Source organism: Danio aesculapii, chromosome 16, assembly GCF_903798145.1.
Source record: "Danio aesculapii chromosome 16, fDanAes4.1, whole genome shotgun sequence".
NCBI classification, from domain to species: domain Eukaryota; kingdom Metazoa; phylum Chordata; class Actinopteri; order Cypriniformes; family Danionidae; genus Danio; species Danio aesculapii.
Genome location: NC_079450.1, coordinates 35182905 through 35199965, shown reverse-complemented (window position 1 = coordinate 35199965; position 17061 = coordinate 35182905). Strand labels below are relative to the sequence as shown.

General features: G+C 36.2%; 1 protein-coding gene across 1 annotated transcript in view; it reads right to left on the bottom strand.

Moving 5' to 3' along the window:
• gsk3ab (glycogen synthase kinase 3 alpha b) overlaps positions 1-17061 on the bottom strand; it is a 40318-nt gene that overhangs the window by 21606 nt on the left and 1651 nt on the right. Inside the window, exons 2-5 of the mRNA XM_056475306.1 lie at positions 5243-5430; positions 1966-2049; positions 1753-1863; positions 1493-1623 (exon numbers count right to left, since the gene is read on the bottom strand). Of these exons, the coding sequence (XP_056331281.1) occupies positions 1493-1623; positions 1753-1863; positions 1966-2049; positions 5243-5430 (514 nt within the window). The remainder of the gene's footprint in view (positions 1-1492; positions 1624-1752; positions 1864-1965; positions 2050-5242; positions 5431-17061) is intronic.

Sequence of the window (17061 nt, the reverse complement as noted above, 5' to 3'; positions counted from 1 at the left end):
TCACTGGATTCCATCAAGCCATATTTTGTGTACGAGTAATCACATTTACACAATTTTTTTTTCATTCTAGGCTCTTCTGTATTAACCTTTTCAATTGAGTGTGTAAATTTATCTAAAGATTTAAAGTTTTAGAGAGTATTGTCCATCAGCCTGTTAATGGTTAACAGTTCACTGTACTGTTGTGATTAGCAATACTACAATAGACGTTGTAGTGGTTTCAGTGAGTAGAAGTTGTTTATTAATTTTCCTTTTTTGTGCACATCATAATTTACTCAGGTTGACAATCCTGACTTACACTGATAAAAAATACTTTCCTAAAAGCATTCTAGAATGGGGTAAACAAGTTCAGAGGCAAAGGGGGCCACATTTAAACCACTTAAAATGCAAAGAGCCACAAGTTTTACTTTGCATAAATTTTGCACTTTTGCTGACTTTAAAATGTTCATTACCAACTTGTTCTATTAAAAATAATACTGAACATTACATTTAAAGTAGTTACATTTAAAAAATGTGGGGAAAACAGTGGATACTTAGCAGCGCAAGCCATATACAGGGAAGTGCTTTCAGCAACCGACAATGTTCTTTTTAAAGCATTGATTATGTATCTTAACTGAAATATAGTCAGGTAAAAAGACCTCAGCATTCATTTAGTTGTTTAAGCATAAACGAGATGAAAACTTAAGCGAAACGTAAATGCCGTCAGGAGCAGCAGACGAGCACCAAAAATGACCAGAAGCACCCAGCCGGAGTGCTTATTCAATAAAAGTCTCTGTGCACAGTGGCGTGGCGCTGCCATACTTTTCCTGTGTGCAAAAATATCAACTGCTTTTAAATGACACAAACATGACACAAACATACAGATTAATGCGGTACTTTTGAGCTCAAATTATAATAAAGAAATACATTAACCTTCAGATACACACCCCTCATCTAGAATTTCTTTGCAGACCCCCCAGCGCCATCTAGCGGCCTCCAGTTTAAGAACCACGGGGTAATATATCGGTTATCTGCCTTCAAATCTTAAAGAGTTATCAGTTCTCAATATCAGCCAAAAAAATCCATACCGATGCAGCCCTAACCGAAATTGACAACAAGATAATTTTTCATATTTAACACAGTGAATGTTTACTATAATGAAATCTACTCTATATAATGAACTTCACGTGATCTAACTTGATTATAGTACCAATCTGCAGAGCTTGTCCAAACATCCAAATCTCAATGATCAGATGTTTTTAAACTGCTGTGTTTTGTCATCACTGTCATGTTTCTTGTGTGTACATTATTTTACTGAGAGTAAAAGAGCACAGCATATATTCATCTAAAATCTCTCTCGGCAGTGTAGGTGGAGCTGGGATTCTCACTAACATACCACCGCTCAGGTATTTCAAACTTTTTTACCCCCAAGCTAAGAACATTGCTATGAGTCTATCATTTTCAATACATGTCTCTTCTACACGGCTCAGTTTCTGAAAAGCATCAGGACACAAACCTGCCAAAGTCACACAGTTTAAGTACAGCTGTGTCTGGGTCCACCAGGAGATTCTGTGGCTTGATGTCTCTATGGCAGACGCCTTGGGAATGGATATACGCCAGACTGCGAAATAACTGATACATATACACCTGAGAGAAAGAAAGAGAGAAGTGTGGGGGAGGAACGACAGAGCAGATAGAGAAAGAGGTTATTGTTTATTGTACATGTATATATGAATAGGCAACAGTGGCCGCAGTCATGATAACATAGAGACTTACTTTGACATAGATAATGGGGATGGTGGTTTTGGACTTGTTGAAGTGGCGTGCCACCCTGTACACGGTTTCTGGTACAAAATCAAGCACCAAATTTAGATACACTTCATCTTTCTGAAGAGAGAATGAAAAGAGAATGCAGATTAGATTGGCCAACAGAAAAAAAACATTCTTCAAAAATATTAAATACTGAAAGGTTGAACAGAAAAAAGCTACCTTTTCTCCACTGGAGTAGAAGAAGTAACGTAGCCTGACAATATTACAGTGGTCCAACTTCCTCATTATCTGTAGCTCACGGTTCTGTAGAGAAAGAAATGACGTGTGAAGGACAGCAGAGGCAAGGCATGAAAATCAGACATCTATCTTGCTTAATGCGTTCATGTGTGCGAATGAGTTTCTCTGACTGTGCAGCACATTTAAAAACTGGTGCCGCAAGACCAAATCAAACCGCACAGATTTCACTGCTTCTTAGTTTGCTCACAAAACTCAATTTAATGTAGATGGCAGAACTTTATGGTGGCAAGACTGCTTTGCACCTGATATTAAGATATGGTATTGTTGATCTGGAAATTTCCAAAAGCAAAAACTCGTCGTGAACCCTTTTTTTTTTTAGCAAAGAGTTATTTCAGATTTTTGGCAAATGCATTTTAAACAAATATTATATTATCATAAAGATAAAACCGTTTCTTCAAATAATTCAAAATAAAGTATTTAGCAATGTTTTCATTTTGGCTAGTTTTAAAAAAACAAAAATCATATGGTAAAATCCTTTTACTATTAAGAATATAACAATTCGTCAATTTAATTTTGGCCTCAAACCAACTCAAAATAAATGCTGATGTTATGTCACTGATCTGTTGTGTCACGGATTTCGCTCCACTGGTACTTTGCCGCAAAAGCTGCATGGTGGGTTTCAAAAATGTCTCATAACTTGGCCCACACGGAATCTGCGCGCGCAGAATTCCTCCGATTTTTAGCCCATCATTAATTTTGTTTATTTACTTGAGTAAATGTGTAAATCTATATTTATTCAGTTTTTAAAGTACTGTGATATTATTGACTAATATGAAAAAGTTCATCTGATTTATGTACAATGCAGTTTGTAAAGTAATATTTTCTGTCTTTTAGTAGAGATATTATACGAGAGACTTGCTTTGTTTACCAAATAAAATGAATCTAATTCGATTTGCATTTTAAACATTAAATAAGTTAAAAATATATATTTTTTTTATTTCACATATAAAAGGGTTTAGTTATGATATTCCCAAAATAATTCCACAGAAATCTGCAGATTTTTACCAAAATTCTCGGTAGAAATAGCAAAAATGTCCGCGATTCCATCTGGCCCTACTCATAAAATTCGATTTTTTACAAGAGGAAATGCGTTTTGTGCAAATCAGACAGAGCACCAGACCTTTCAAAAAAAGTAAATGTTTCTGTTCACTCATTTTGAAACTTTCGATGTTCCTCATTTTTTTTCTTTTCTCCATCACCACTCATGAATGTTGTTTAAACTTACGTGTGTGAGGTTACCATAGAAACAGAAGTTGTTTGCCCTTTGGTGTCACGATTCAGGTTTATTCACATCGCCTCACACACACATCGTTCAAAACGACAAGTTTTCTTGTAAACTGAGTTTTTATTCTTTTTACTTATGCAGTAGAATGCATGTAAAGGAAGACAATACCACCTATTTACCTCATTTTTAAACTTGAAGCGTCAGTTCTCAGAAAATGAAGCTAATAATTACTGCGCTCGCAGTTGAAAAAAGTCAACTGAGTGGAAAAAGCGTGTAACAGTCAAATCTTTTTCATTCTCACATAAAATAAAAGCAGAGGCGGGGTTTCCATTGAGGCAACTGCGGTGTTTGTGTTGTCAAGACAACTACAGAGACATTCAAAGATGGAGGAGAGACTAGCGGTCGTTGTTTTCAGTTATCCGGAGCTGTATGACTAACAATTCTTGAATTTCACAATATCATTAAATATTACAATTATACCAATATCAACAGCAACACTCGCGCAAAATATGCAGTAGTGTGAGCCTCGCGTTTTTGTACCGTAAAAGCGCATTCTCGTGATTGGCCCCTAAGACTATAAAGGCCCATTAACACAAGCAAAATAACCATAAATAAGGATATTTGCGCCCACAATGCTGAAAGATATAAACAAGTTTTTTGTTTGTTTATGCTATTCAATTAGCATTATCCCCTAGTAAACAAAAGATCTTGTGTGCTACTAGATCATCTGAGAAGTGAATCTTTATTGAAAAATATATTAACCTACTCAAATATGCAACCAACGAGAATGACACACCAAGACTCTATGAGCTGGCACTGCATACCTGATGAAGTTTTATTTTTATATTTCAATTTGCTCGCCTGGCTTGCATAACTTCCTTGTATTTATTTAATATAGTCTTTAAATAATCTTTGACAAAATAAATTAACATTAATCAGACATTCTCAATAATGCTGTCTGTAGCTTTAAATTGTGTAAACCCTTTAAATTGTAATGAAATAACTCGTATCTCCCTTCAAAAAAACAAACAATAGGAGAGTAGTCAAAAATGAATTAAAACACCAGGTGTAAACAGGAATACTCCTTTCTTGTCTCTAGTAAAAGACCAAAACTCATCATAACTGCAGTTGAATACAAGGCCCAAGATCCCACAAGTACTTATGATTCAGTGTTTCCACATTCAGAGTGGATCCATTTATATTTTGTATTAACATGCTTCTCGGGTCTGAGATGAGACTGGTTGGCATTTAAAGCCTTGCAGGTCTGTGCTGTGCAGTTCATTAACATGCACCGCAAATACCCTAGGCTCACATTTGAGTACTTTTAAACAATTTACAAATTACTACACCAATGTAAAATTTTACAGACCGTATGAGATGTATATAAATCAAGCACACATAGAAACAGACAGCAATTATAGAAATACAGCAATATATTAGACTAAATTTGTAACTGCAAATTCTAATAAAACTGATCAATAATAATCATGTATATTACATCACAACTAAATAATATACAAGTGGAACAGGGTAATGTACAACATTACAACTAAAGTGAATTAAAACACTTACAAGCCCAGTTAAAATATTAACACTAAGAAGAGACTTGGTTCACTTTGAGGTCAGTTTGAATGAATATGTGGTCTTCTAAAAATGTGAAGCACAGTGTTTCCTCTAGGCAGCAGAACTTGGACAAAACAACTCGCTTTGGAGTCATAAGGCATTGCTTGCTGCTTTCTATTTTATGAACACGCTGCTGAAGACGAAAGGGGGAGGGTGTTCGATGGCATCTGAAGCATTTTAGTTCATTTAACTTTGATATCCAAGCACTTGCTTCATGATATTAAATGTTTAATCTATCAATATGTCAAAACAATTCAAACGTGACACTAAAAGCCCGACTTAAAATGCCTAAAGAATTTTCAGGGTGTTTTATTATGTGACATTAGTTTGCAAAGTTGTAATTGACCTTACCTTAAACCTCTTATCCTGAAGCACCTTCTTTATGGCCACCATCTCCTGGCTGTCGATGAGCCGAGCCTGATAAACCACTCCGAATGAGCCATTGCCGATCACCTTGATGTCTGTGTACGAAACCTCCTGAGGACGGTCGGGACCCTGCCCTGGTGTGGCTACTACTGTCGTCACTTTCCCACTGTCCCCTGAAGACACAACAAGAAAATAATTATTTTTAAAACAAAAAAAAAAGTCATTGGCTGTGTCAGAAATCGCAAACTAAAACAGCGAGCAGAGTAGTACGTCCGAATTCAAAGAATTCAAAAAACAGTTTGCAAGAAGTTCCCAGATGACCTACTACTTTTAGCGAGATTCTGAAGTGCTCATCCGATGCCATGCGAGATTCTGAAGTGCGCATGTGCTATACCATGATGCCATGTGTGAGATTTCATAAATGGGAGTGAAGCAACGCAACTGACGCAGGCAAGTCACGTGATAATGAGAAACGGCTGATGTGGTATGTCCGTGTTTCAGTCATACTACTCACATTCATTCGGATATCAGTTCGATACAGAATATTTTTGCTGGATCGAGTATCAGCCAGTTGGTACTGATCCAAATCCGATCTTGTGTCATTCAGTGTCATTTATAAGCCAACAAAAGCAATGAAGGTAGCCTATTATAAGGGCCTAGAAAGTTGTCATGTAGGCATACTATATGTTAAAATGTTCTGAAGCCATTCTATAGTTTAATGTGAAGTACAGATGAATATTGAAGTGGTTAAATTCATGTTCAATTCAGCGATTCCCACCGCCACGCCTGTCAATCATTCTCCATTCACTCACAGTACAAACAAAAAGTTTGTACTTTAAATATATATTCAACAATTAAGAGGTGCAATTTTAGTTTTTGTAATCTAATAACACATTTCTTATCTTTGTGATATTAATAGTTGATGGAAAATCTAATTATGGTTATTTGTTGAATATTTGTTGAATATTTTGAATAAAAGCACAATTACCGAAATGAGAAAAAAAAATTACTTTCACATTATTACACACTAAAAGTTAGATTGCCATTACAAATGTTAAAAACAACCAGCATGTCAAAAGAAAATAACTTGTAAGTGTTGTAAATGCATATGGTTTTAAATAATGCAATGTGAATAGTGAAAAAACAAAACCAGCACTGTTTTTACACATCCATAAAGCACATCCATTACAAGCAACAAATAAAAATGTCAAACAATCCAAATAACTGACATGGAAAATTTGTGTCAGTTAAAGTTTCTGAATTTCAGAATTAATTTAACCTATTGAAATTTTTTAACATTAAAAATAATAATGAAATCACACCGCTTTAAAATTCATTAAAAACAATGCGCTACATTATACTGTTACAGAAAAATGATTCTTGGCAAAATGTGAGCATAAAATGTCATTTGTGTTGTTTGAGAAGCAGAGTGTTGGTGTGCGATGTCCGTGTAGCAATACAGTGCAGGAATGGTAGTAAACATGCTCTTCACTGCAAAAACACTAAAATGGTGCTTGTAAGGCCTGTTCACAAAGTACGATAACTAAAACTATAGAGTTCTAACCATCGCTCTGAATATAAAAAACAACAACAGCAGCGTTCAGATTACAGTGATAAAGATGTATAGAAACAATATAGTTGGATTTACTTTCGGTTTCTCAGTTAGTAATAGGGTTGTCACGATACTGGAATTCAGTTCCAATCGGTTCTTAAATTTAAAAAAACGTCCATTTACCGTAAACATTTGAGCGGTTAGCCACGTGCTTAAGCAGCACTGATTTGCCATTGTGTTCACATGCTCAACAGAAATGACTGTAATTTGCGGTGAAGGTCATCAGTTCACCGCCGTTTCCTGAGTGTAAACCCAGATACAAAGACACTGGAGCGTTTCAAAGTCACGTTGATCAGCTGATTTGTCTATAAGCTAACAGAGCAATCTACTGATGAATAGCAGTTTAAAAACGCTCCAGTGTCCCTGCTTATGTGGTTACACTCAGTAGCAGTGAGTTTGGTGAACTGATGACCTTCACGGCCAATCACAGTCATTTCTGCCGAGCACGTGAACACAATTGCAAATCAGCGGTGTTTATGAGCTCAACAGCTGTCAAATGTTTGCAGGAAATGGTCACTTTTAAAATTTCAGTATCGACTGCTACCAAATTCCAGTATTGTGAGAACCCTAGCTAATAAACAATAAAACACTGAAAGACAGTCAGAATTCATCGAAATATTAAGAAATCGTATTTCAATTTACAGTCACAGATGACATTGTGGAGGAGCACTGCTTGATATTAATCTTTTCAAAGATAATGACTAACTACAAAACAATTAGTTATACTATGAAATAACAATAATAATATGCAAGCCAGGCTATCAAATTAAAGTATAAAAATAAGTACTGCTGATACCAAATGCTAATTTCATCATCTGTGTCGTCTCCTTTGAAAGTGCTGAGGAATATAGTTAGTAGTTTTTATATCACTCATCTGACTAAGGCTTCGTTTACACTGTCAGGCCTTGATGTCCAATTCCAATGTTGCCTATATCAGATTTTTTCGCCTGTCCGTTAGGGCTGCTCGATTATGGGAAAAATCATAATCACGATTATTTATTCATAATTGTAATCACGATAATCCAAAACGATTATCAGTTGAAGTCAGAATTATTCGCCCTTCTGTGAAATTCTTTGTATATGAATATTTCCCAAATTATGTTTAACAGAGGAATTTTTCATAATATTTTTTCTTCTGGAGAAAATCTTATTTGTTTTTTTTCGGCTAGAATAGAAGCAGGTTTAAATATTTTGAAACTTATTTTAATAGCTCAATATTATTAGCCCCTTTAAGCAATATATATATTTTTGATTGTCTGCAGAAGAAACTACTGTTATACAATGATTTGCCTAATTACTCTAATTAAGCCTTTGAATGTCACTTTAAGCTGAATACTAGTATCTTGAAAGACATCTAGTAAAATATAATAGCAAAGATAAAAGAAATCAGTTATTAGAAATGAGTTATTAAAACTATTATGTTTAAACTGTGCTTTAAGCATCTTCACTGTAAGAAAAAAGCTTTAGCTACAAAAGTACTTCAGCCAATAGCAGTGAGGGATTTTGTCCTTTTGTTGTTTGATTGATAATAAAAACAGGGGCAGCAGGAATATAGCGCGCTGTCATTAAAGCACTCACATTAAGATGGCATTAGATGCGTGTGCTCTGCTCGTCTCCGAGCCTGTCCGAGGCCAATCGCGGCGCACACACACACACAACAGCATGCGCTCTTTTGCGCTTTTAAAAATAAGAATGATTCGAACGTACATCAATGAATGTTGCGCATCCCGTGCTGCAAACGTTAAATTACAGTACATGCTTTTAGTCATTTTCACGTGGAACTGAGCTTTGCAGAGCAACAAATGTGTACAACTGGAAATGGGGCGGTATATGATGGAATAATCGTTTATCTCGATTAATGGTTTTTCATAATCGTTAGAAGCCAAAATCGTAACCGGGTTTTCGATTAGTTGCACAGCCCTACTGTCCGTTTACACATTCTTGTGACCCATATCCGATTCATGTTTACACTTGCCATACAAGTTACAACGTTGTGCAAGCGTAAAGGCGGGTTCTAGTTTCTGCGCCACACTAGCCACGATGGAAGAAATTGTCTTGCTTTTAGCTCTGTGAAATATGCAAAGTTTGTCCAACTTTAAAAGAATTCAGTAATGTAATGTAATTTGAGTTTTTTATTTATTGCCATGTCAGCAACCAATGCTATTTTCATGGCAAGAACGTTTCAATAATAAATAAACAATTAAGAACAACAAACAAATGAATACACAAGTTAAATCAGATTTTTAGTGTTAATACACGATAATAATTCTAACATTTTTCTGGTGTCACTGTGCTAAAAATGTCCTTAAGAGAGTCATAAAAAAAGACTTCTGGAAGCATTAAAAGTAGGACAGTCCAGTAAAATGTGTTTTACAGTAAGGGGTGCAGCACAAACATTGGGTGGGGTCTTCATCTTTCAGTAAAAAGGCACGAGTTAATCTTGTATGTCCAATACGACATCTGGTAAAAATCACTTGATCAAATAGAGTATTAAAATGTCTTAAAATTCTTTTTGAGATGTCAGGTTGTATTTCCTGCAATTTATTATTTTCCAATGCATCCCACTCCTCTTGCCAATTATTTAAAATGCAAACGTTGATAAAAGGTCTCATCTCTGATGGAGGAATTTGGCATTTGTTGAGGCTTTGAAGCTTAAAAGGATTCAGAGGAATTTGTGGGTAGGAGAGAGATCTCCGGTCTGGTGGGAGCAAATTGTGGCGACTGACCACTTTCCTCCTCGTTTCCTCTGTTGTTGTTTACCGTGTCTGCATCTCCACACACAATCTTCCTTCTACGTCAAACCACGGAGAAGTACCACAATGACTTTCAGTTTAATGATGTACAAAACGGAACGCCTCAAATCTGATCTGCCCGTTCACATGACAGTTGCATTGTCACATATTCGATTTATATATGATTTATTTTCACACATGAAGGAGGCTTGAAACCAATCTCTGAATGTTCGAACGCAGGCGATTTTTTTCATGTTTATCCGGTCTTAGAATCCGATCTGTGTCATATGAGCAGAAAATTGGAATTGGGTCACATTTAACTGGCAGTGTAAACGGGGCCTTAGACTTCTAATTTAGTTTGATTAGATGAACGCATTTTTAAACAAGAACTTACTGGTCAGACACGCTAGTAGCACATTGAGGACACCTGTTGGTTACAAGAGGGTAATGCTAAATGAAAACCAGACATTTTCGTCTGTCAGTGTGGACAAAACATATTTACCCTTATATTTTTATTTAAGCAATCCACGAGTATCTCTCCGTTAGTTTCTAGGACCTCCTTTAACAACTTAGAGACTGAATCTGGAGATCTTGAGCCTGCTCCTTCCGCCACCTTCAGTATACGTATATTCGACCTCCTCATCCTATTCTCTATATCTGTGCATTTCTCCTGCAACGCCGAAACAGCCATTTCAAGTTTGCTCACTGACTTTTGTAGTGAAGTCACATCATCCGAACATGTAGACAGCCCATGTTTCAGTTACCGTCTTATAGTTTCAAAATCTGACTGCAGCAGGGCGATGTTGCCGACAAATTTAGTTTTGACAGCCTGTAATTCCGATCTCATGTTGTTAAATTTGTCTGAAAGAACAGTTTTCAGTTCAGCCCTAAGCAGCATGGGGATATCATTTTTTATGAGCGACAGGATTTCAGCTTTTGTATCCGCCATTTCAGTTAGTTTCTCTGGCGATTTCTGATCATTACATGAGGCGCCAGGCCTACTCGCAATATTCAATTCAATTCACCTTTATTTGTATAGCGCTTTTACAATGCAGATTGTGTCAAAGCAGCTTCACATAAAAGGTCATAGTAAATTGGAACAGTGTAGTTCAGTTTTCAGAGTTTAAATTCAGTTCAGTTTAGCTCAGTTCAGTGTGGTTTAATAATCACTACTGAGAGTCCAAACACTGAAGAGCAAATCCAACGATGCGCAGCTCTACAGATCCCGAACCATTAAAGCTAGTGGCGACAGCGGAGAGGGAAAAAAAAAAAAACTTCACTAATTGACGAAAGTGAAGAAAAAAAACCTTGAGAGAAACCAGACTCAGTTGGGCACGACCATTTTAATTTCTCCGCTGGCCAAACGTCTTGTGCAGAGCAGCAGTCTCAGTAAGAAAGACTCGCAATAGTCCTTCTGGTGTAGGTATATTGTCACAGACTTTTACCCATTAACGTATCACCATGACCAAAACAGAAAGAAAAGTTTTGTAAACAAAGTATTAAATAATGTTTTAATGCAGATTTCAAAACACAAGACGCTCATAATACAGTTAAGTTAATCAAATTTAGCGGAGCTCACGCAAAACACAACCTCTTCCATACCTGCTCACTCCCTTAACTGTATTAATAATGAGCTGCTATGCCATTTCAACTGAGAACAATACGAGAAACAATTCTGATCAGCCGGTGACTTGAAAAGACAAGTTAAGTTTAACCTTAACTTTACACATTTTTCTTAAGTGATTCATGCAAGAGAGTACATCAGGCTTTAATCAACATGAGGCCGCACACCAAAAAATAAAATAAAAAAAGGATGATTGCTCGTAACTACTCGTGCATGCTTAATTGGCATTTATATTCAAACATACAAAAACATCCAGGCTGCATCAAAGCAAGCAGCGTGACACCAATATTAGATCTAAAGCGGTTAGATCTGTTTGAACTCATCTTATCCAGCACGCTATGCCTTTTTGCCCCTCTATCTGACAGGTGTCAATAGTAATTCAACACCCATGTTTAGATGAGGGTCCAAACACAACGGAACAACGAGCAGAGCTTATCACTAGGAATAGCAGAAACACCCTTGTGACTGTTTGAACTCAGCTGGAGGGTGAAAAGGCATAAGACTGAGCACATTTCCACCTGTGGTCAAGAACAGACCTGAATAATAATTATGCCAATAAACAGAAGGCAACAATGATGAGGTTTTGTCTATCAATTCCTGTCAGTTTAGACAGGAGAAAAGGCGGATTCATCAAAACAAGAGCTCTGAGAATTTATCATATGTATTTACTGGATCTCAGGGCTTAAAGTTAGATGTAATGCATTTAGCAAATGTTTCATATTCAGAATAAAACTCGATGTTCTGTTAACCGAAAACGGAATTTAATTTAAATCATGTTGCTCAAATTCACATGTCTTACTCGCAGGAGCTGAGCTCAAGAAAAGGTTCCAGCTTCCACTTCGCCATGTTGCCAGATCTATTTATTATAAGCACTGTGTTGTTGGACTGAATTTTTAATACTTAATATGACAATGTTAATAAAGTAATTACGGCACTAATTATGTGCATTGTTCACATTATTATATTATGTTTTTTGAAATTATTTATTTAGTTTTTCATAGCAATATCTGACAACACTACATCTACAATCTTAAACTTACAAGCAGCCATTTTTAAAAAGTAGTGCGTTGATTGTTTATTGCTAATGAGCTAATCGTAATGACCATATTTACATTCTGTAAAAAAAAAGGTTGTCAATCAAATCCTATCAAAACAGTAGCATAACGATTACCCTACTAAAACAGACCTGTAGAACAACAGAAATGAAAACAAGGGACAAGATGAACCCCATGCTATTTATTTGTTATATTAGAACTATGCTATTTATTACAGTGCTTCCCACAGGTTTGAAATAAACTTGAGGTGGTAGCCAGATTGAAACACGTTTTACCCAAGGTACACGCGACAAATTAAAAATATATATATAAATAAAATTAAAATATGATTTTTAACAATATATGACACTGTTATACACTGTTTCTTTTCAATAGGTTGAAGATTATGAAAAAAAGACTGCTGAAATAAAAAAAAAAAAAAAGAAATCCACTTCAGGGTTCAACGCTAAGGATTTTTTCTACTGGCCCGAATGGAATAGTGGTTCAAATTTTTATAATTTTCACTGGCTCCACCAAAAAAAAGAAGTTAATAGCTATTTCTTAACCACATATTTTACTAATTGTGTCAAAAATAACGTCTGTGAATGTAGAATTTAAATATTTTAAAAACGTTAAAATATTTGGCAGTAAAATACAGCAGTATAGAATATGTGCAGGTATTTTATTGCAAAAAAGGTGACTGATTTGCCAAACTGTTCAAGGCAGCACTAGCCCGATCGGGTCAGTAATGATTCTGTCTACTGTCCCGAGCGTCTCTCACACTGGCCTCGGGCCATCGGGCAGTCCTTATTGTTGAGCCCTGCACTATTTGTTTTACTTTGATTCTATTCAGGAGCCATGTGCATCCACTGGCAGGTGAAATCTGTTGCTGACATTTTGCAAAGCATGTTAGATGTCTAAAATTTGTATTATAACATCATCAATAGAAACAAAATTATACAGCAAATGAGAAATAAATGACAAAGGGATAAAAACAGACAATATCTCTAAAAAGTTAAATAATTACAAGAATAAAAATGTAGATTATTCAAGTAAGGCAAATGAGTTAATTAACCATTTCTAACGGTGTAAAAATATTTTGCAGCCATTTTAGATGCAATTTCGTCTTCTCCGGGTATATAGAAAAGTTTATCCGAGTCGTTTAGATCAAAGAATTATTTAATGTTTCTCTCACTCTTGTGGCTGTGCACACGCTGTCAGCTGCGAAGCCAATCGAAAGTAAATCAGGTTTACAATATAAATTAACAATACAATTAACGACGACTTTAGGAAGTAAAACCAAATGCTGAATACCAGACATTTCCGAAGATTTAGAAACCCCGGGTGGACAGATTTTTAAGTCCCAAAAAGGCACGTCTTCGGGTCTCTGCAGAGCATGTGAGATAGTCTGTGCGAGTGTTGACAGTTCTTTTATGTTGACAGCACATTTTTTATATCCAAAATGCACATAAAAATAGGTGGATGAAAACGTAGCTAGTGACAGGCTTCAGCCACTCTAGCTCACTCAAACTACATGTCATCACTCTGACGGAGGAGCTTGGCCGGACATGCCCTGGCCCAAACAAATCGTGTGGATCGAGCATGCCATTGTTAATTTTAGAAGGAAAATAAATATATTTATGCTTGTTTGGAGTTAAACACTTTGGACAACGCTTGAACAAAATTTAAAACCTCATAAAAACATGATTATGACTTTAATAACTTTTACGGGCCTTAATTATCTCATAACTGATTTGTCAACTTTTAATACTTTAAGACCCGGTGGACACCCTGATAAAAAGATACACTGTGCTATTACTAGGGCTGTAAGAGTTAAAGCGCAATTCAAAATTGGAGTAATCTGGCGCAATTAATGAAGTAAATTGAGTCCTTGATGTAATTTACATCACAGTTAGATGATTTTGGGAGTTCTACAATGGTACCACCATCTGTAACCCTGGTAAGGCAGAACCTATTCTAACCTTTTAACCTTTATTTGAAATCATTTAAAGTCATTAAACTCCAGGAAATGTTCAGTCTGATGATCTGGTAAGTGAATGCATTTAAACAATCGGTCCTTAAGAACAGGAAGAGAGAACAAATGCTCGGCCAGTTTTCAGTAAATTATTCATTTTAGTGTGCGTTTAGCTCTAACACACAAGTTGTCATATTCTGAGATTGGTTTTAAAGAGAGTGTGAGATCGCAAACGTCATGCTGTTAAAAACAGACTTAATCGAATGCCAAGCAACTTCCTACATAATACACAATCTATGTTTTTCAATTGGATAAAGCAAACCAGTAACTCACTAGTAATTGATATGTGAAAATGTTTGTGTTGTATTTCTGTTTGTTCCTGGTGTTTTTAGGTTAATAAAAATATAAAACCAAATCTAAAATTATTTTGTTTGTTTGCACTTAAAATGTCTGATTTGTTGTATGCAACAGTAAAAGATGGCTGTTCACTTTTAGAAATTGTAGCAATACTTTCTTTTCCCTGAAAAAATTTGCTTGTGACATTTTAAAGCACTGCACACAGACTTATCGCATTAATTATCATTAAATGTCTATCAAATTTTTCATCAGTATCACAAAGCTCAAGGTTTTAAGTTTGGCATTTCTTCTCCCTAACTGTACCGATTTTGAACCGCAAGTTAAAACCCGTGAGAGACCCTTAAAGGGCACCTAGGTTAGCCCTTTTTTCAGATTTAATAAGTGTTTTGTTTCTCCAGAATGTGTCTGTAAAGTTTCAGCTCAAAACACCCATCAGATTATTTATTATACCTTTTACAAGATTCTGGTTTTATACATTTTTGCACTAGGGGGCGGTTTTGTCGTACTGCACCTTTAAGGCTAGTCCTCCCTGGCCACCGTTTCTACGTGCCTTTCTGCACGCCTTAATCTCCTCCCTCAGCTGTCAGACAACAGACAGACTTAAAGAAAGATCTCACGTAGCGTTTGTGAAAAATACTACAGTAAGAACTTTACAATGTGCAGTTGCATCGATGAGTCACAAACAATGTCCTAACAAAGTTCACGCGTGCAGGCAGACGCAGACACTCAGACACACACACACACAGAGAGAGAGAGACAGACCGAGCGCATTTAGCTTTGCACTCTTTTTGCACGCAACTGTGACAGGATACAGGTTAATCTCCACTGTCGTATGGATATCTGTTATGTTAATGTACAAAATAAACCTGATTTAACGTCCACAAACCGGGATTGAAGCGTCTTCCTTTATAATTGTTCTGACACGCGGCTGTGCTGATGAAGTAAAGCTGAAGTAAATCGCTGTAATTCATTACACACATGCTCTGTTTTAAAACATTTTAAACTTGTAAAACTCACTCTTGACCACGTTTGATGATGATTGATGATCCTAGCGAACTGAACAGATCTTTTATTCTCGGTTGCTTTGCGCATGTCTGGTCTTGTTGATATGATTATACACGTGACTACCGGGACATGTTAATGCGCGCAGCTGTCAATCAATTTGGTGGGCGGGGGGACCGCACTCCTACATCAAGTTGCGGTCGATTTAAAAACCGTTCTAATTGGTCGACCGTTTTAATGTGTTTAAATTGAAAAAAACATACTGGGTTTGTTTTATCACCCCAATATGACGGTCTATACACTATATCTACACATATGTCTGTCCAAACAGCTTGAAAAGTAGATTTTCCACCATAGGTGCACTTTAACTCATTTTGTTCCACATGCATTGATGATGTTTTGATTTGTAGTGCATGTTGTTGGGTTTAGTATTTCAGAATGGATCTGTGTTTTGTAGTACGCATATAGTCAGGTCTAGGTGGCTGTTTTTTTTTCCTTTTGTACTACTACACTGTCGATGAACTGTATACTAGGGCTGTGCGGTTTAGGGAAAGTATCTAATTGTGATTTTTTGGAACATATAATGCAATTTCCATTTGATTTGCGATTTAATTTTGTAGTCTAGCTTCAGCTCAATATTCTGTATCGTAGCTTCTTACTGCTAAAATGCAGGGAGTGTTAGTTAAAAAAAGGAGCTGAAAAGATATTAACTAACTCTTATTCAAATTTATTTTTAAATATTTTAGAAACTAAACACTAATTTTTCTCAAGAGCAAACAGGAGTGAGTTATGGCGTTATCTCCTGGTGCCTTTGTGATGTTTTTTCATATGGTGTAACCATACAACACTGCAAACAACTCTGAAATTGTTCTTGGCTGTTGCTAGCTACTAGATTACGTGTTAATGACAATACTTTTAATTGACTTTTTAGCAAGCAACTCCTCATATAGCCGTCTGTGGTGCTGGTTGTTATTTTTCCTCATGCTGTAGCAACAATTTTGCGACACCTCTTACAAATTATCTGTTTTTACTTGGTGTCTGTGACTTTGAAACCAAAATATTCCCATTTTACAGACGTGCTGGTTTTTACTTCGATATGAATTCATCTATTAATGCTTCTGAAGCGGCAGAAGCCAATCATCCCAATTGTTCGCGCTTTCCTTGTTGTTTTATTGTGGGTGTTCCGCATAGTTTGGTTGAGCAATTCTGATTGGGCAGAACGAAAGTGTGCTCACTCAATTGGCTAGAAAGACACAGACAGACGGCAGTCACGCATTTGCTCTGGGTGGGGGAAATTATATAATACATATACATTTCATATCGCAGCCTTTTGCAATTAGCTAGTTGCAACGTTTCAAATTGCAATTCGATTTTGATTAATCGCACAGCCCTTTTGTATACATTCGGAAGTGTTGCATTTTCTTGCACATTCGTGCCTTGGCGTGGATGCATTTATGAATAATATAGA